Source organism: Xyrauchen texanus, chromosome 27 (genome assembly GCF_025860055.1).
Source record: "Xyrauchen texanus isolate HMW12.3.18 chromosome 27, RBS_HiC_50CHRs, whole genome shotgun sequence".
In the NCBI taxonomy this organism is placed as follows: Eukaryota; Metazoa; Chordata; class Actinopteri; order Cypriniformes; family Catostomidae; genus Xyrauchen; species Xyrauchen texanus.
In genome coordinates this window covers 42,494,970-42,514,746 of record NC_068302.1, presented here as the reverse complement: position 1 = coordinate 42,514,746, position 19,777 = coordinate 42,494,970, and the positions used below count along the sequence as shown (strand labels likewise).

The 19,777-nt window shown below is 37.6% G+C and overlaps 3 protein-coding genes across 3 annotated transcripts; 1 reads left to right on the top strand and 2 right to left on the bottom strand.

Moving 5' to 3' along the window:
- The first annotated feature begins 1,595 nt into the window (after window positions 1–1,595).
- On the top strand, window positions 1,596–4,943 carry LOC127620878 (60S ribosomal protein L6-like). Its single transcript, XM_052094213.1, has 6 exons — window positions 1,596–1,766; window positions 1,854–1,967; window positions 2,127–2,270; window positions 4,360–4,408; window positions 4,497–4,681; window positions 4,762–4,943. The coding sequence occupies exons 1-6, from the start codon at window positions 1,614–1,616 to the stop codon at window positions 4,912–4,914; spliced, it is 798 nt and encodes a 265-aa protein (XP_051950173.1). The 5' UTR covers window positions 1,596–1,613; the 3' UTR covers window positions 4,915–4,943.
- Window positions 4,944–6,012: 1,069 nt separating this feature from the next.
- On the bottom strand, window positions 6,013–9,369 carry LOC127620879 (dynein light chain 1, cytoplasmic). The gene is made up of 3 exons (XM_052094214.1): window positions 9,282–9,369; window positions 8,282–8,418; window positions 6,013–6,341 (listed from the first exon to the last, which is right to left on the bottom strand). Exons 2-3 carry the CDS (start codon window positions 8,411–8,413, stop codon window positions 6,204–6,206), a joined length of 270 nt encoding a protein of 89 aa, XP_051950174.1. The 5' UTR covers window positions 8,414–8,418; window positions 9,282–9,369; the 3' UTR covers window positions 6,013–6,203.
- Window positions 9,370–12,596: 3,227 nt separating this feature from the next.
- Window positions 12,597–19,566, bottom strand: LOC127620944 (DNA polymerase beta). The gene is made up of 14 exons (XM_052094313.1): window positions 19,403–19,566; window positions 18,941–18,998; window positions 18,610–18,676; window positions 18,446–18,520; window positions 17,733–17,791; window positions 17,590–17,639; window positions 17,450–17,501; window positions 17,225–17,279; window positions 17,066–17,138; window positions 16,304–16,374; window positions 16,103–16,189; window positions 15,953–16,020; window positions 14,536–14,675; window positions 12,597–14,456 (listed from the first exon to the last, which is right to left on the bottom strand). Exons 1-14 carry the CDS (start codon window positions 19,461–19,463, stop codon window positions 14,362–14,364), a joined length of 1,011 nt encoding a protein of 336 aa, XP_051950273.1. The 5' UTR covers window positions 19,464–19,566; the 3' UTR covers window positions 12,597–14,361.
- Between the last annotated feature and the right edge of the window lie 211 nt (window positions 19,567–19,777).

The following is a 19,777-nucleotide window of genomic DNA, read 5'->3' as shown; positions in this document are numbered from 1 at the left end:
GCCATAAATCTTGCCAAAGATACATCTATAATACACTGTGTGCACAAAATAGTTACACTCAGGACCTTCATGACAAAAATGTTCTTTCACTTCGGAGCACTAACTTCAAAAAAATATTTTTTATATTTTCCACCAGATGGCGCCATTTTCCTCATGTTTAGCCTATGGAGTGAATACAGGCTTTTTACATGCCTATTTTCTGTTTGCTGTATTATATAGATCACTGCAGGCCAATTTAATAAATGATGCAGCTAAACTTGAGTGGGTGTGTTTGTATGGATGTCAGAGTGTGTTTTGTATGTGTGTATTGAGAAATGTGTGTAAGAAAACAACAGTGGCATTATGTAAACAAACCGGCAGAGTTAAAATCCTGAAAATGAATTAATATTTGGTAGTTATGATCAGGACTGATGTTGGTTAAAATATATAAGTCAGTGAAAGTGGGAAATAATATTAATATCTAATTTTATTATGGCAGTTTTTTGACATGGACATTTTTGTCCTCTTTACTCAGAGGTCCTTACCTCTGAGTAACTTATTTAGATTGATGCACAAGTGTTAAAATGACCGAAAAAAACACATAAATATTTAATTACAATCTTTCAACGACATGTGCACATTTCTTTAAAACTGCAGGTGAGACATATCACTTCACATTAAAATATTTTTTTTTTGAAAGCACTGGCCTTCAGTTTCTTAAGAAGCTATATTTTTGTCTAAATGAATGTTTCTAGGCCAGACAAATGTACAACTAAAGCCACAACGTTACAAAAGTTTTGAAGTATTTACATTACTCGGCCAATCAGCGGCGCTCTTGATCCACGTGGCAATAAAATAAGCGCATGTTCCTTTAACACCAGAAGAAAATGACGGAAGGAGAAACGTGAGGTCTATACGTCACGACTATATATACGTCAAATGCCCGGATGTTGGTCTTTTTTTTTCTAACTGAAGGTAATTGTGGCGTCCATGTCTGTTCCTCCAAACACAATCTACATTAATCTGATTAATCTACACTTTATATCGCACTCTAGATTGTATAAGAACACATTATTACAGATATATCGCAAGGATCAGCCAATATTTGTGACTGTTGTGTGTTTTTTAAGCCTGTACAGTACTCGGTAAGGCCCGACAGCGGGTTTACGTGATGAAACGGGCATCTGTGTGTTTTGTTTACATATTAAAGTCCTTAAAATGATATACGATGGTTTGTCATGAGAAAACAAGTGTTGGATTGTGCTCTAATAGGACGTGTGTTATTGTGTGCGCTTTAGCATGTTAGCTGTGCTACAGGAGGGCAGCCTCATGCTAGTTTTATTATGAATATATGTTGGATATAATAATAGACTGAGTTATTATGTACCCTACTGTGATCTATGTCCTGTCATTTGTTCATGTGTACTGCATGCGTTATTACCAGTCTATAAGCAACAGTTATACACGTTAATTACTACATGATTGGAATAACTTATGGACTATTCTTAAAGGTGTTTGACTAGACTTAAATTGTCTGTTGAGAATTATACCTTCCTTTACTAGTTTGCTTCAGTAAATAATGGCTATTTGTTTACTAGTGCATGTTGTAATAAATCATTTGTTTTATTTCTCAGATGGCCGAGGGCGATAAGAAAAAGAGGGTCCGTAAGCATCATCATGGAAGCCGTAACCCGGTCCTGGCCAGGGGCATCGGCCGCTACTCTCGTTCTACCATGTTCGCTCGCCGGGCCTTGTACAAGAGGAAGACTCAAGCCTCTGTAACGAAGGTGAGTGTTTGGATCATCTGAACCAAATGAGAATGGTTGAAGGAAATCTCAGTCCAAGTGTTTTAAAGATCCGTGTTGATTTTTCAGATAGAGAAGAAACTCGTGGAGAAGAAACCAAAAGAGAGAGCCCCCACCACCATCACCAAAACCGTCGGTGGAGACAAAAATGGAGGCACTCGTGTGGTCAAACTGCGCAAGTTGGTGAGTCAAACACTAAGTTTGTTTTTGACAGAATACTGCAAATGTTTTACTGCACTTATACGGTCAGATGATTGTATTGGGATACTCGACTGGAAAAGTCTGCATGGAACGAAGTTATGTTCATTTCTCATGTTTCTGTTTCCTGTGTTCTGTGTCCAGCCCCGTTATTACCCCACAGACGATGTGCCCCGCAAGCTGTTGAGTCACGGTATCAAGCCCTTCGCCCATCACAGGAGGAAGCTCCGCAAGTCCATCACCCCTGGAACCGTGCTGATCCTGTTGACCGGACGCCACCGCGGCAAGGTACTTAAGATGCGCTATAAACTGCAGCAAGCTGCACAATGACGAAATCTCGCCAATCATAATACGGGGCACAAAAAAAGGTACCAATGTGAGAACCGATATTGGGAATCTGAATTGAAGTAATAGGTCACCCAAACATTTTAATTCTCTCTACCACTTACCCTGATGCCGCCCCAGTCATATGTATGACTGTTTTCAACAGATCACAAATTAAGATTAAGAAGATTGAGCTCTGTCAGGTCCTTATTATGCCATTTATTCACTTTTAAAAAAGCACTCCCTGCCATCAGCTGACGGGAAGCGTGACGTTAGCGCATCAGCGAGTGCACACGAGAATTCGAGATATTAAACTGTTATTTTGGATACCAACACACTTCTGTTTTCAAACCTCTGAGCATTTTGTAGCCAAATTGTCTTAAAGTGGCACGATTTTCACAGGTATGGAAAACCTGCAAATATCAAGGAATTTTAAGATTGTTTTCAAGGCCAGGAGAAGTCGTGGGACCAGTTGTGCACTGGTCATTATATCATATATTATTGGGATTTACATTTAAAGGGGTATTTAAATGTATTCATGACACCTTTTATATATGCACCGATCAGCCACAACATTAAAACCACCTGCCTAATATTGTGTCGGTCCCCCTCGTGCCGCCAAAACAGCGCCAAACCGCATCTCAGAACAGCATTCAGGGATTATATTATTCTCAACACAATTGTACAGAGTGGTTATCCGAGTTACCGTAGACTTCAAACCAGTCTCTGTGGACCTCTCATCAACAAGAACTGCCGCTGACTGGCTGTTTTTTTTTTTGGCTCCATTCGGAGTAAATTCTAGAGACTGTTTTGTGTGAAAATCCCAGAAATACTCAAACCAGCCCATCTTGCACCAACAATCATCCATGCAGTTATCTGATCAGCCAATCATGTGGCAGCAGTGCATATAATCAGGCAGATACGGGTCAGGAGCTAATTAGCTAGGAGTTAATGTTCACGTCAACCATCACTGTGGCGTGATTGTTGGTGCCAGAAGGACTGGTTTGAGTATTTCTTCGGGATTTTTGCATGTTTATACTCAAAATAGTCCAGATGGGGGGACTAGAGTTGGTGTTCAGGAATAGTTAGGGCACACTAGGCCGGTTTGACCTCTCTCTCTCTGTGTCTGTCTGTCTGTTTACAATACGAACAAGCACTTATGCACCCTTGGACCCGTCTACTAGCGCTTCGTTTGTATCTCTCTCTCATTGAATTATTGGGCCTGAAAATGACATGGGTAGTGGCGGAAGTAGAGAACCAGATGTTTTTGCAGCTATGTTTCAATAAATACTTTTATTGCATTGGGGATTAAGTTATAAGTTCTGACATTTACAGTATGTTTTTATAGTAGAAATATCTCTTATGTCAAAATATCAAGGAACATTTGATTCCTCATGACAGGTTTCCAGTCGGGTCTTCTAAGCTACCAAATTGGCCCGGTTGCTAGGGAGGGTAGAGTCACATGTTGTGTGTGGATCGTGGAGAGTAGCGTGAGTCTCCGCAGTGTCATACACAACGAGTCACGTGATCAGATGCGCGGATTGACGGTCTCAGAAGTGCATAATGTTACATCATGTGGCTATACTTTTAAAACCGAGCATATTAACGTTTACAGATTGGGCCCATTGGCTTCCATTGTAACCCAGATTTTTGCTTTTTATTTTTTAAAGAAGCTTCTGGTATTGAACCCAGAATATTTCTTTAGTTTTGATACAACTTTATTTTAAATCATTTGAAGTCATCTGCTTGTTAACGACTGCTCTAACTAAAATAGTTGAGGTGTTGCCGTTTAAATGGCACATTTACACCAACACACCCTTGAGTAAAAAGCTCCTACATGCAAAATGACCTGTAAAACAACGGCGACCCGCTCACATTCTCTTCTCCCACACAAACACTTCTGCTAGCTGAACATCTGAACTCCTCTGCAGAAATCAGGTGCACTTGATATTCACAATGCCGGAGGTTCAGAGCAGGACTGAAACAAACATCAGGATCTGTTTATTTTATTCATCTACTGTAACATTAATAGTGAATCTCTTCCTCTCTGCAGCGTGTGGTCTTCCTCAAGCAGCTGGACACCGGTCTCCTCCTCGTTACTGGTAAGCCGGATCTTCTGTGACGCTCCAGGCGGTGTTTGTCATCATGCAAGGGAGTGAATAATGAACCGCCATCTCTGTCTTCCCTCAGGTCCTCTAGCCCTGAACAGAGTGCCCCTGCGTAGAGCGCACCAGAAGTTCTGCATCGCCACAGCCACCAAGGTGGACATCTCTGGCATGAAGCTCCCCAAAACACTGAATGATGCTTACTTCAAGAAGAAGAAGCTGAGGAAGCCCAAGCACCAGGAGGGAGAGATCTTTGACACGGAGAAGGAGGTAAACCATTTGCTTTACTTTTGTACCAATTTCTAGAAGTCAAGTATCGTATCTAATGCACTTTATTTTGCGGTGTGCAGAAGTACCAGTTGACGGAGCAGCGTAAGGAGGATCAGAAGGCTGTGGACTCTCAGCTGCTTCCTCTGATTAAGAAGGTTCCCCAGCTGAAGGGATATCTGCGCTCCACATTCTCCCTCTCTAACGGAGTCTATCCACACAAACTGGTTTTCTAAAGATGCAAATAAAATCCGTGTGAACCCAATCCACTCTGGCTCATTGTCATCCTAGATATTTATGGGTGGTGTTGTTATTAATGGGGTCAGTTCTACGACTTGGGATTGTTGGCTCTCATGGCCATGGAAAACCTGGAGGTTTTACAGTGGTGTTTTCCAGGCCTGGGAAAGTAATGGTAACTAATAAAATCTCAAGTCAAGTAAATCTCTTTAATTACAATTCAGTTCTCTGCATTGAATTAGATGAAACTAGAGCTCTTCAAATGTAAGTTAATTTTTCCATTGCATTTGTCTATTGTGTAATACTTAATGGATGCACAAAAGAGGTAGACTGGTTTTACCAATTAATCGGTGCCAATAGTTTTTGTTTAATTATTCCTTTTGTGGTTGGCGCGATTTTGAGTAGATAATCAAGTAATTTTAATTGAAGTGCGGACATACAAAGAAAAATGCCACTATGGAAACGTGCCCTATCAGCACATTTATTGTGTCTTCATATTTTATTATTTTGTGAATAATAAACCTTATTTCTCATCTTGAGAAATGTACATCTGGTGAATATATATGTAGGCCACTAAAAGCTTAATTGTTAAGTACTTGTTGAATGTAGAGCATTTTAACTGAGCAAGTGTGTCATTTCAAAATAAGAGTCCGTAGTGTGTTTTGGGCTTGTTTAAAGCTACAAGTCCCACATTATGCATCAAATATTCATTTATTAAATTTTAGGTTATTGGTATGTTCGGGTTGAATCTGGGATTTTATTCATTTATTCTAATTTGAATTTAAAAACTATCAGCCGATTAATCAGTTTTCTGCCTTTTTCACCACATTTGTTATCATTATCGGCAAAATCCACTATCGGTCGACCTCTAATGCACGATATATCAGCGGCCAAATCGTTATCGGCCGCCAAATGTGAATGTAAAAGCTATCGGTCAGATAAGAAAATTAGGCCGATATATTAAAGCCACGGTAGCAGTCTTAAATACAATCATGCCATCATAACTAATACAGAGAACACTGTTATTGTGGATGTAATCAGTCGATTTGTGCTGTGTCTAAATGAACCCCCCAGTGATAACACACTTCACCCAAACAGCCAAATCATTTCGCTTTAATTAAAAAAACTGAGGTGAGACAAAACATTCAAACGGTGTATAGAAAACAAAAATAAATACAATTGTTTCTTTATAGGAGAAGGCGTCGAAAGAAGGCAGGTCCCAATACAAGAATGATCAGCCTCGTCAATACAGTCTGTTTTTAATTAAATAAAGCTTGATGCTGTTTGCTCAGCCAGACTTGAAGAGCAGGATGGCCACCTGGCCCAGATAGAAGTAGATGAAATGTTTGGTCTCATGAGTCACGTAGCTGCCGAAGTTCCTCCCCACGATGCAATGCCAGGTGGGGTTGTACTTTTTGTCAAACTCCTGTAAGGACAGATAGAATCAACATGAAATGGCGTTCTTTCATAATGTGACAATTCTGAATTAAACTACATTTAATGCGAAAACATGTAGGGTGGGACAAATCACATGCAGGATTTATATTAGATATTCAATTTTCACTAGTAAAAATGCTAATATTTGATATCAGGAATTTAATTACAAATTAGAATTTTTTATCAAATACAATTATTACTAGTTGGTTTATTAGTTGGGAAAGGCCGCTAACGAATTAATTGGCTGATAGTTTTTAAAATCGATTTATAAAATGAAAAAAATATATAAATGTATTCATTCTTTACTATGTCGGGCAAAGAGAAAGAGTACAACATTAATAAATATACAGTTGCAGTTTGTTCAACCGAAATGCCAATAATAACCAGAAAAAATTAGTAAATACAGATTTGGTGCATAAAGGGGGACTTTTAAGTATAAACAAGCCCAAAATACACCGGGAACACTTATTTTGAAATTATAAAAAACTAGCGGCAACTATCGCATAGATATTTGCTGATAACCGATATCTCCAAACAGCAACTATCGGCAACAATTGGTAAAAACGATATATCGGTCCACCTCTAATTTGAATTAAACGAGTTTATACAAAGTGTGATGAAAATAATAAATGATCCTTCTGTTTTTCATATATCTTTTTATTTTCATGCATAAACCGATGGTTTGAATTTGGTCATTAATCGGCCAAGAAATATCTGCTGCCGATTAGTGTTGTCAAATGTTCCGGTAATTCAGTACCAAGTCTGTACTAAAATAAAAAAACAAGTAATGATACCAGTGATTCGGCAGTACTTTATCTGTTACCCACACACTGTCTTACTGACACACAACTGCTTTCAAATGCTCACAGGCTTGTTTGAGCGTGTTCTTTGCTGCTCCTCTTACACTGAAATGCACAACTAATCAAATTGAAATCGTGATATCTCCTAGTGTGATTATTAAACCACGAAATGCTGCAATATTAATCTGTATGAGCTTCAAATGAGAATCATTTGTGTTGTATGAGATGACAGAGCAGAGCATTAATCCACTATGAAGCGTTGTTTTTATATCATTTATTTAAATCAAAGCATTTGCACTTTATCGATCATATTGGACCATATAACGAACAGTTAAAATAAAAGCACGATTCATAATAAAAGCAAAACACCTGAAATTGAAGAAATTGCAACAGAAATATATTATAACTGTATAGTAAAATGTAATCCTCACTGTAGAAATAATAATAATAATTATTATTATAATAAATAATTACTTGTAATAATAATAATAGTAAAAATTAAGCGATATATCACAAGAGTGCTATTGTATTGAATAAAAGATTAAAAATGCAATACCTTTATAAGTAACTGGTCTATGTTTATGTTTTTAAAAGTTTCAGGGAAATTTTTTGATTAAAACACCAATTTGATAATGAAATTAAACTTTAAAATATGGAATTCTGGGAAAAATAATAAATAAATAAAACAGATTTCAGTAGGGCACTGGTTAAAAACAAACTAGAGTTAGAAACACTCGAAGGAAATGTGCATATCTTTTAATTTATTATTTACTTTGAAATGTAACTTGAGGCTAAACGAGTGTGTTCAATAGTACATTACTATATTAGCAAAACATTTTGTGGCATCGACAACCATGAAATTTCACACTACTGAAATTTTGGTACCGTGACAACACTATTGGTGCATCCCTAGATTTCCATCTTCCGCTAAAACTCGCTTCTACGTAATTTAAGTTTAAATTGACTTTTTAAAGGACGAGACGTGACTTTAAGGCTTTTCAAGGCTCCACTAAGCATTTCCACCAACACAGTATTCAAAAGCACATCTACACTGCTAAAAATAACCTCAGGCGCACAAAGATTGATGGATGTGTATAGAGCATTCAGCCCCACAAACACAGGTGTTTACCTTCTTGATGTAAGCAGCGATGTCCTTCTCAATGTTGTATTTCTCCAGCGCCTGTGTGGCACACTCCACAGCGTCCTGCTGCATCTCCTCAGACATGTCTGCGTTCTTGATCACTGCCTTTCTGTCCGACATGGTCACTAAAAAAGCCGTAAACATTATTTATATATCTATATATATCATATTTATTGACATAAACAGGACAACGCCTGACCAACACCTGCAGTTACTCACCCTCATGGCATCCCAAACAAGTATGACTTCTTATGTGGAACACTAAAGGAGATGTTTTGCAGAATGTTAGGAAGCGGCAGCTTCAGTCACCAGTCACTTTCAGTGGTGACTGGAGCAGTCATGAAATAACATTCTGCCCAATGTCTACTGGTCATATGGGTTTGGAATGACATGAGGGTGTGTAAATGACAGAATTCTCCTTTTTGGGTGTACTGTCCCTTTAAGTGAACGTCCCAAACCCATATCTTCTGTGATGGTTTGACTGGTCAAAGATGGTGATGGCTCACCAGCCAGCCTGATTGTGGTTATGTAATATAGAGCTTTTATTCCATCTTTATTGCATAACATCACGTGGCATATTTCACCAGGTTACTGTTGCCATGGACACCTGAACTAAAGACTGTCCTCAGCACCAACATTATTACATCAAACTTACCATACGTATATTGAAATGGCGTTTAATTTAACTTTACATTAATTAAACACAGTAAATTATATTAATTTAATAAACATCAAATAAAATAGCTGTTTTGCCCTGGTGTTTTCAGTGGTAAAACACACAAACGAATGGCGCCATGGTCATTGTTATAAAGGTTTGAAATTATTTGTTGTTTTATGAGCAGCCAAGCAGAGCTTTGTAAAATTTCAATTATAAATGAACAGACATTTGCATTATTATTTTTATTAAATTTTTTCCAATCATTTATTTTTATTATTTTTCCTAATACGCAACTAACTACACGAAATGTAGATAAGTAAATGTTTTTACCTTATTTTTGTGTAGATTTTCCTTACACTGCGGGCGATGTTTCGTCTGTGATCCTCACGCTGTGTGTTTGACAAAAAAGTAGTACGTGTGTAACTGCCGTTGACTCCTCCCACTTTCGACTCCCATTGGCTGCCGCTGGCAAGCCCGGCTCTGCAATTGGTCAGCTCTGCACGATTCTCGCTGCAATGTGTGGCCGCATTTTATTTCAGACCATCATGCATTGCTCTACAGACGCTTCACTCGTTTCATGGCAACAAACAAAATGGACGCAAAGGGGAAAAAGGGCGGGCGCGAGAGAGCATGTCATACATTTTTTTTGAATTTTTTTTTTTATCAAAATACATATTTTGGGTATATGTTGCCCACTGTCGCCGAGTGAAATTAATTAAATAAAAAATTAACCCAAAAGGCTAAAATAAAAATGTGGTAAAACTAGTGGTAAAATGAAATACAAGGAATGTTTAATGATTTAATAATTCATTAAAATATTTTATAGTGTTTTTTTACAGGTTCATTGTGTATTTGATGATTTATTTGAAATACTGAAAAATGTATTTAACGATTTAAAGGAAAAGTTCGCCCAAAATCGAAAATTGTCTCATCATTTTACTCATTCCATCCTGGATGTGTGATTTCTTTCTTCTGCTAAGCACAAATTAAGATTTTTAGAAGAGTTTTTCAGCTCTGTAGGTCCATACACTGCAAGTCAAACTTTGAAGCTTCAAAAAGCATATAATGGGAGCATATAAAAACTGTCATTAAGTCATTAAAAAATATTTTTTAACCACTCCACAGATTTCATATTAGCATTATAAATTATAAAAGTTAAAGACATCTACTTTGTGCATGACACAAGTAATTTTTTCAACAATTGTTTACAGACAGATTGTTTCACTTTTAATTGTTAAATGTTAACTGTACCTTTAAACAGCTTGGAAAATTCCAGAAAATGATGTCAAGCCTTTAGACAATTAGCTTCTGATATGAGGTGTACTGAACTGGATGTGTACCTGTGGATGTATTTAAGGCCTATCTTCAAACTCGTGCCTCTTTGCTTGACATCATGGTGAAATCAGCCAAGACCTCATAAAAAAAATGGTGGACCTCCGCAATTTCCAAATGCCTGAATGTACCACGTTCATCTGTACAAGCAATAATACGCAAGTATAAATGCCATGGGACCACTTAGCCATTACACCACTCAGGAAGGAGACGCATTCTGTCTCCTAGAGATGAATGAAATTTGGCACGAAAAGTGCAAATCAATCCCAGAACAACAGCAAAGGACCTTGTGAAGATGCTGGAGGAAACAGGTAGACGAGTATCTAGATCCACAGCAAAATGAGTCCTATATCGACATAACCTGAAAGGCTGCTCAGCAAGGAAGAAGCCACTGCTCCAAAACTGCCATAAAAGGGTCAGACAACAGCCACTGAGAAAGATCTATTTAAAATCTTACTTGGTGAAGTAACACACACACTTCCTCCGTAGTGGTCCATCATTTACACCAGTAAACTTTGAGAACACAACCAGTAAGCATGTCCACTATACACCACCTGATCTGTTCCTTGATGCTACATGCTGTGTACATACAGTACAGTATACTAGTTGTTAAAATGACAGAACATTTTCCTTATTTACCCCCCTCCTTCCATCTTATTGTTTCCTTTATTATTATTATTATATTTGCAAATTTTTTTTCTTTATCCCCTTTTCTCCCAATTTGGAATGCCCAATTCCCGCTACTTAGTAGGTTCTCATGGTGGCGAGGTTACTCACCTCAATCCAGGTTGTGGAGGACAAGTCTCAGTTGCCTCCGCTTCTGAGAACTTCAATCGGCGCATCTGATCACGTGACTCGTTGTGCATGACGCCGCGGAGACTCACAGCATGTGGAGGCACATGTTACTCTCCACGATCCACACACAACTCACCACACGCCCCATTGAGAGCGAGAACCACTAATCACCACCACCACGAGGAGGTTACCCCATGTGACTCTACCCTCCCTAGCCACCGGGCCAATTTGGTTGCTAAGGAAACCTGACTGGAGTCACTCAGCACACCCTGGATTCAAACTCGTGACTCCAGGGGTGGTAGTCAACGTCAGTACTCGCAGAGATACCCAAGACCCCATATTTTCCTATTTTGAATGTTTTGGCAATATGTACTCAAGTTACATGCATCTGTTAGCCGGCATGATTATATTATAAAATGAATTCTATGAAGAAAATTCACATTAGATCATAAAATTTTTCTCTAGTAAAACCTTTGATATTAGAGCAAAGAAGCTTCAGAAAATGTATTTTTAAAGTGAAGGTTATTTTCTTAATTTATTTACTTGTTTATAAAAAATCTGCCAGTGCTGAAGTAATCCAAAGTATTTAGATTACGTTACTGACCTTGAGGAACCTAACGGAATGTTACAAATTACATTTTACACCTGTAATCTGTAGCGGAATACTTTTTAAAAGTAACGTTCCCAACCCGGATTTTAAATAGCCTTCCTTATATTTTCCACTTTCAGCATAATGGGCTTGATTTGATAGCCGATGACACCACTTTTATGACTCCCAGAATAAGTGCTATTTTACCCTTAAAATCATGGGTAATTTGCCAAACATTATCACATAAATCATCTTTAACGACTGGGTACTTAAATCTATAACAAATGTATCTACAAAATGGACAAATAGTGTAACATTATCAAAGCGTTATATTTGACATTTTCTGTTTTATTTTTCATATATCAAAAAGAGATAATGCAACAAATGATAGAACGGGATTCATTACTTCCATGCTGAAATTTTATAAGACTCAACTGGCAAGCGCATATTAAAATCTACACATTAACTACACGTATGTATTTTCACATGCACTTATTGAGTCTTAGTAGACGCTCAATTTGCATCATTTCAGCAGTACACTCAAATGTTAATAGCTAAATCATACTGTTCATGTGTTACACTTGCTATAGTTTACTTCCACATTGCTTGTTTGTCTAGTAGTAATGTCAAATGTAAATCAAGCCAATCACTGAAACATCAGCGCCGCCTTGAGTAATAGTATGCTTACTAGGACTAGATGTTAAAAATCCCTTGATAATCAGCAATCGCTGTTGTTGGAGATGTCCTCTTGGGTGGAGTTGGATTGGGGGATGACCACCTGGTGCCTCCAATAGGACACATCATAAATAATAAATCCTATAACATGTATAATCTGTATTTGTACAAGCATATGGAAAACTGATAATTCCCCACCATTGCACAGAAAATCAACATGATATAGTAGTAATTTGTATGAATGTAGTATTTATTTGTCTTCTAATAAACAAAGAAACAGATATCCCATGCAGTAAATTTCAACAGATATGAGATAATATACTGTATATTGCGACACTATTACATATCTTGGGTCATTAAACACTTTTGGTACTCAAACAATTAGAATTTTGCAATTTTTGCTTTTTTTAATTATAAAAGAAATGGAGGCATAACTTCAAATATGTATGTATTATGTAATGAAGGTGGATTGAGGTACTGGGTCACCAAACACCCGAGGTATGCATGTAAAGGGTTAAAGATGAGCGATTATATCATCAATATGTATGCAAAACTTTTACTACTCCCTGAAAGATATTAATTAAATTATTGTCATGATATCTCAGCAGTCTCTGTGACGGCTCTAGATGATGTAAACAAAATTGTGACAATTTCTGCCTGTCAATCATTTTGCACATTCTCATATTATTGTAGTTGCAGCAAATTATTTTGGCAAAATGTCATTTTTATGCCATGTTGTTCGTAGTAGTTGTCAGTTGAGGGTGCTTTGTTTGCAACCGTTAAAAAGGGGGCGTGGCTAACCCAACGGCTCAGTTTGGTCATTTGAGGAAATTCAAGAAAGGATCAAATATTTTACAGCAACTTTAAAGTGAGATTTAAAATTAATGTGGGTAAATGTGAATCAAACAGACCTGAACTGCAGGAATTCACACGCCCAAGTCAGATCTGTTCACCTGTTTGTCTGGGGAAAATAAAGTCTGTTGTTAAAAGAATCTTGCAATTTTATCCCGGATACACGTCTAGTGGATTTAATGGTTCTCTCTTTCTAGTACCGCTAAGCAACAGTGTTTTCATCATAGCTTGGCAGCAATATTTCACTGGTATGGCAGAGGGCGCCCGCCTACAGTAGAAACGGCCCTAATGCGCATGTTGATTGACAGGCGATGTCTGAATCTAAAAGGTGATTGGCTCATTTAAATGTAAGGCGGGACTTCCTATCTACATCCGTTGACTGTTGGGCATTCAAATCTCCCCGTCTCTGCTGTTATATCAATCACTTCAATATTTCAAATAGCATATTCATTTGGAAAATTACATAGAACTGTAAAGTGTTTGGGACGACTTCTTTTTTTACATTACAGTGTCATAAATTACATATATATTTCACACAAACCTCAAGACTTTCAGGGGCAGCCTTTGATTTTCTTACCATTCTAGTATCACATTATGGTGGACAACCTCCTGTATTATCCCAATAACAAATACAAAACGCAACAGACTGGACCATAAAACCTTTAAATAACAATCACTGACATCATCAAAAATAAATTCCCTTTGCTTCCTTATAAAATAGATGTTGCAATCTCAGAATAAACAAAAGTTTACTTCTTGTCAGAGAATTATCCTGTAATAACATCACTGTACTTCTTCGTTTCACACTTTCAAACCTTTTACTAACAAACGGAAGCAATGCATATTTGGATTTGAAATCTAAATAAAATGTATACATGATTACTGATAAAAGCACCTTCATCTACTTCTAAGTAGCTGATTTCTCATCTCTAAAACACTTTAAACACACACATTTCTCCTGGACTCGCTAATATATCTTCTACTATTAAAACACACACACTCACACACACACACAAACAAACACATGTTGCTGCAGCTATAACATTTATAGCATAATACCCTTGTAATTACCAGTTTGTAACCTAAAACAATTCCCCACACAAACAAACAAACAAACAAACAAACAAACAGTTTGTTTACATCCCTCTCTCATAGTCTCTGCTAGTTTCACTCGCTGCGTTCTTTCGGTTCTCTGTATTTATACTGGATGTAGTCAAAGATGTCCTTCTCACTGTCAACCAGCAGCGGCTCTCCGGCCACACCTGTATAAAACAAGAGAGTTTCAGCTATGTACTTTCATGGGATGTCAGCCATAATGTGATGTGATCATGCGTTTTTCACCTGTGACCCCCAGTGGACGGATGGTGTACTCATTAAGAGTAAAGCCTTTCTCCAGTGCATGAGTCCTCATGTTCTTGTTGAATATGTCACTGCCGGTGAAGTACAGCACTCCACAGTAATACTGATCCTTTGGAATAAGCCTATAGAAACAGAGAGGGAAATATATGAAGAATATTCTAAACATCTATCAGTGCTGTTCCATGTCAAATAAACCACATTTCAATATGTTTTTAAAGATAAATGATGATGAACACCATGGATCAATGCTTAACCAGTAATCCATTATTTTGTAGAAGAGGGGTCAAAATGACAAATTTCACCTATGATTTTGGAGCCAAACTAACCTTGGAAAGGTGCCAGCGTCATTATTTCATTTGTACACAGAGGTTGGTAGGTCTATTACTAAAATCAGTTGACTTCAGCATTCCTTGTTGCATTATTTGCCAATGGTGTGAGTCCAAAAATGGTAAAAAAGTGAGTTTTTGTGTTGTTTTTCCAAAGTTGGAGTGCCTATAACTCCAGAAGTATTTAAGACATCTTAATATCCTTTTAGATTCTGGTTCTGATCAAACTTTACTTTATGTATCTTAATTTTTAAGGCCCTATGTGGTTAAATCACAGCGATATGGGGCTCTAAATGTGGCTCCACCTTTAATTTTATTTACATTTTATTCCATTTCCAGTGGTCAAAAACCAAATATGGGTCACATGGTACGAAGCTAGGTTTTCTTATCCAACAAAACAGTCTGAAGTACAAATAATGCTGAAACTAGAAATGTACCTGTATTTCGAGAGCCCAAACTTACATTACTATTGTTAAGAATAAGTGATACATGGCTTTTCAGTTAGTGCAATACCTATAAGACCGATGATAGAACAGGAAGCTTAAAAAATGATCTGTTACATAAAATTACTGTGACGATAGCATGTTACAGTGATGCATCAGATAGTAATACCATGGACTTTGATATATTATTTTCTATTGAATGATACACATGTATCAGAGTGTTTAAATGGTACTCCAAAATAATACCAAGGTATTCAGGGGCGGCTGTGGCTCAGGTGGTAGAGCGGGTTGGCCACTAATCACAGGGTTGGTGGTTCGAATCCCGGCCCATATGACTCCATATGCCGAAGTGTCCTTGGGCAAGACAAGTTGCTCCCAATGGCAGGCTAGCACCTTACATAGCAGCTCTGCCGCCATTGGTGTATGAATGTGTGTGAGAATGGGTGAATTAGACGCAGTGTAAAGCAATTTGAATACCGTAAAGGCTTAAAAAGGCGCTATATAAGTGCAGAACATTTACTATGGGGCAATGTCCTAACAACATGGTCATATTTTGTTAGTTAGAAGAAAACAAAAAGGAAGGAAGAGGGCTTTAACCAAATAACAAAAATGCCAATAATCAGTACGGACCTGATATCAATCCGGCGGTGAATATAATCTTCCTCCTCATCCTCTTCTTTCTGAAGTTGACAAACACCCTGAGAAAGTAGCATTTATTAGTTATTAGGAGTTATTTTTATTTGTACCTACGTTGAGAAAGTGAGCGAGATAAAGACCCACCATAAACTTAGTGTCTCCTTTAGACAGTGTGTCAGTGATGAAGCCGATGGACTCCAGATGATCCACAACTGCATGAAGAAGTTTCGGCTACACAAGGAGAGAAATCATCCAAGACATTTTGTGAGAAGGAAAACGACAACCTGCATGTATTTTATTGGGATTGTAAAATCATCTAACTGTATCAATGGTCTGTGAGTTTACCTGTTTCTCAGACTGAGAGGTGAAGTCTGGGTGAGTCAACAATATATCAATATCACCACTCGACTCTGCTCCTGAAGAGTATAAAAGACATTTTTGTATGTTTTTTCTCCCCAATTTGGAACGCCCAATTCCCAATGCGCTTTATGTCCTTGTGGTGGTGTAGTGGCTCGCCTCAATCCGGGTGGCGGAGGACGAATCTCAGTTGCCTCCGCGTCTGAGACCGTCAATCCGCGCATCTTATCACGAGGCTTGTTGAGGCTTCACGCTATTCTCCACGACATCCACGCACAACTCACCACACGCCCCACCGAGAGCGAGAACCACATTATAGCGACCACGAGGAGGTTACCCCATGTGACTCTACCCTCCCCAGCAACCAGGCCAATTTGGTTGCTTAGGAGACCCGGCTGGAGTCACGAACTCATGACTCCCGGGGTGGTAGTCAGCGTCAATACTCGCTGAGCTACCCAGACCCCTATAAAAGACATGTTTATGTATACTAACAAATAAAACGTGACGATTACAAGTAATAAGTGACCTCTAAATCAATTGTCAATCTTTTGTTTGGTCCTGTAATTGATTCATCACACCAATATACCCATTGATCAGCTCCACCACGCTCACAATGCATGTCACATCTCACTATATCTCACTACAGCCGTTGAAAAACAAACACACTCCCTTTGTCTTTCCATTCATGTGCAATGGAAGGAAACCACTTAAGAAAAGTTGGGTAAATGTGACAACAAATATGCCAGTTACCTCTCCTATAGCTGCCACAGATGGTGCCGATGTACTCAGGATCCACTATATCAAGTTCTTTTAAAATCAGAGCCTACCAACATCAATTAAACACATTAATATACAGTCGGACATGAAAAATGGGTCAAATAATTGATTAAGATCACTGAAAACACCAACCTCCATTTTCTGCATTTCTGAACGAGGAATTCTCTTCTCAAACACTTCAAAGTACCTCGAATAGATCAAGACAAAATAATGTAAACACGGACGTCATAAACAGCAGACTCATTAGAATGCATTTATTAGAAATAAATGATTTAAAATACAAAAATGTGTTGTCTAAAAACACTAACACAAAGCCAAGCATTGTTTGATACACTATTGCTATTAAACCAGACTTACTTTAACCCGATCTGCTGATGATGGTTGAGTTTGTGTTCAATTTTCTTCAGATCTAGAGAGTCCCAGATGAGAATTAAAACACATGCATTTGGAGTTAAATAATAAAACAGAAATCTTTATGTAATTGACAGTATACAAACCTTCTAATGTCCTGACACCCTCATCGTAAAACTTCCTCGCCGCAGCAGGACTAAAATGAGAAAGACATATTGTGAACATTACAAATGTATTAGTCAACAATATTGTTGCTGTGATCGTTTACTCAACATAAAGAGAGTCATACCCGATTCCAGTCACTCTGGTTAAGAAGTTAATGGAGGAGCTTGTGTCATCACTGCGAATCTAAAGACCAAACATACAGATCACATGATCAGGTTAGAATCTATACTGGATATATAAAAGGCTATACAATATATATAACATTTGTCCCTGTTAAAATCTACACAGTAGATATAACATACACCCCATTAGAATCTATAGAGTACATATAACACGCCCTGTTAGAATCTGTAGAGGATATACAGTATAACATACATCCCTGATAAAATCTATACATTATATATAACTTACATCTCTGTTGTCATATATACAATATATATAACATGCCCCTGTTTCAATCTATACAGTTTATTTAACATATGTCACTGTAATAATATATGGGAAAGGCATTCAACTTTAAAATATATAGAATATATATGGCATCATAGTATGTCAGTTAGAGTTTTGTGGTTGGTAGCTATATTTTGTTTTACATTAAGTGGAAAACAGTGTATACATACATTATAGTGGTATCCATACTGTATATAGTCATATATATGATGGCTTTTTACATATACGCTTTTACGCCTATATGTTAAACAGCATTGCATTACTCTATCTGCTTCCATAATGAATGATTATATAAATTAAGACCTTCTGTAAGGTCTCAAAGCAAAAACACAGGTACACAGTTAAATAATATATATCGAAGCATGTTTTTCCAATACATTTAAATACCTTTTCTAATTTACGCAGTTTTCCTGTAGTTAAAAACTCGTCGATTTTCTCAGCTATCTTTGCACCTACTCCATCCTGAGAGAGACATAATTTATTAATGAAAACATTTACAATGCATTTCAAGGCTCACAAAACTACTAGAAGTAAAACTAAAGATTGTGTACCAGTTTCTTTGCTTCTGTTCCACTTTTGATCTTCTGTGGGTATTTGGCGATCACAGATGCTGCTTTTCTGAAACGGAAAGTGTCATATGGGGAAATATAAGTTATACACTTATATATATATATATATATAGTTATGACATTATAGCGTATGCAGGGCCGTAGCATAGAGGGGTGAAAGCTATGGGGCCCCACAGGTCCAGGTGGGGCCCATAACAAATTCTAAACTGTATTTTCTAATAGGAAAGGGGCCCAAAGCAATATACAGCCAGAGGCCCCAGAATACCCAGCTACAGCCCTGAGCTTATGCTACTAGACATATGACTTATCTTACCTGTAAGCATTGTATTTATGGATGGCTCTGTTGACATTTCTCTCATAATTGGCCAACTCTGAAAAGAGAATAACCATAAATAGTGTATTTGAAACTACTTTAGTAAACCAGCTGCAAAATTTAGCATTAAAATGCCATATATAGTTTATTTTAATAACTTGGCTTGGGCTGGCAAAACATTTACTGATCATCGGTAAGTCCATAAAGATATATATATAAGTTTAGCTTTGTTTTGTTTAGTGGACATCACATTTTGAAACTGTCCCTTTAATAGTAGTTTAATAATGGCTGTTTTCTATCCGTGTATGCATTTAGAAATGTCTAAGGTCCAATTAAAGTGACTTTTCTTGTAACAACAGCCGTTTTATCTCTGTTCAATCGTTTTGTCTTCATTCGTTCTGTATTTAAAGGTCCAGTTAGCTTAGCCACATGCTAACCTGAGCTGTCACAAGCAACACTCACCTATCAGAAAGTCTGTGATTCCTTCGTTTAAAGTTTCTTGTGGCGCTTTTCGTTTGCTCATAGTTTAAATTGATCGTGGATTTAAAATATGGATGGATGTTTATGTGTACTTAGCAAAGAGAAGCTCTGACTCAGTGAGGCAACTAGACAAAGCCGTAGCATTATCATTGTAGCCAAGCAATACGTTTGAGGGCGGGGATTCACGGTGCCACTCCCACTGCGCATTCGTTGACTAATCGGAGAGCGTCATGAAGTATTTATATTTAAACGGACACGCCCAGTGATTATAAATACAGGGGCAGCAAAAGAGAATTCGCACACTTAAAAATACATGATTGTCATCGTATTGGATAAGAAAATCTTAAAGCAAGTGTA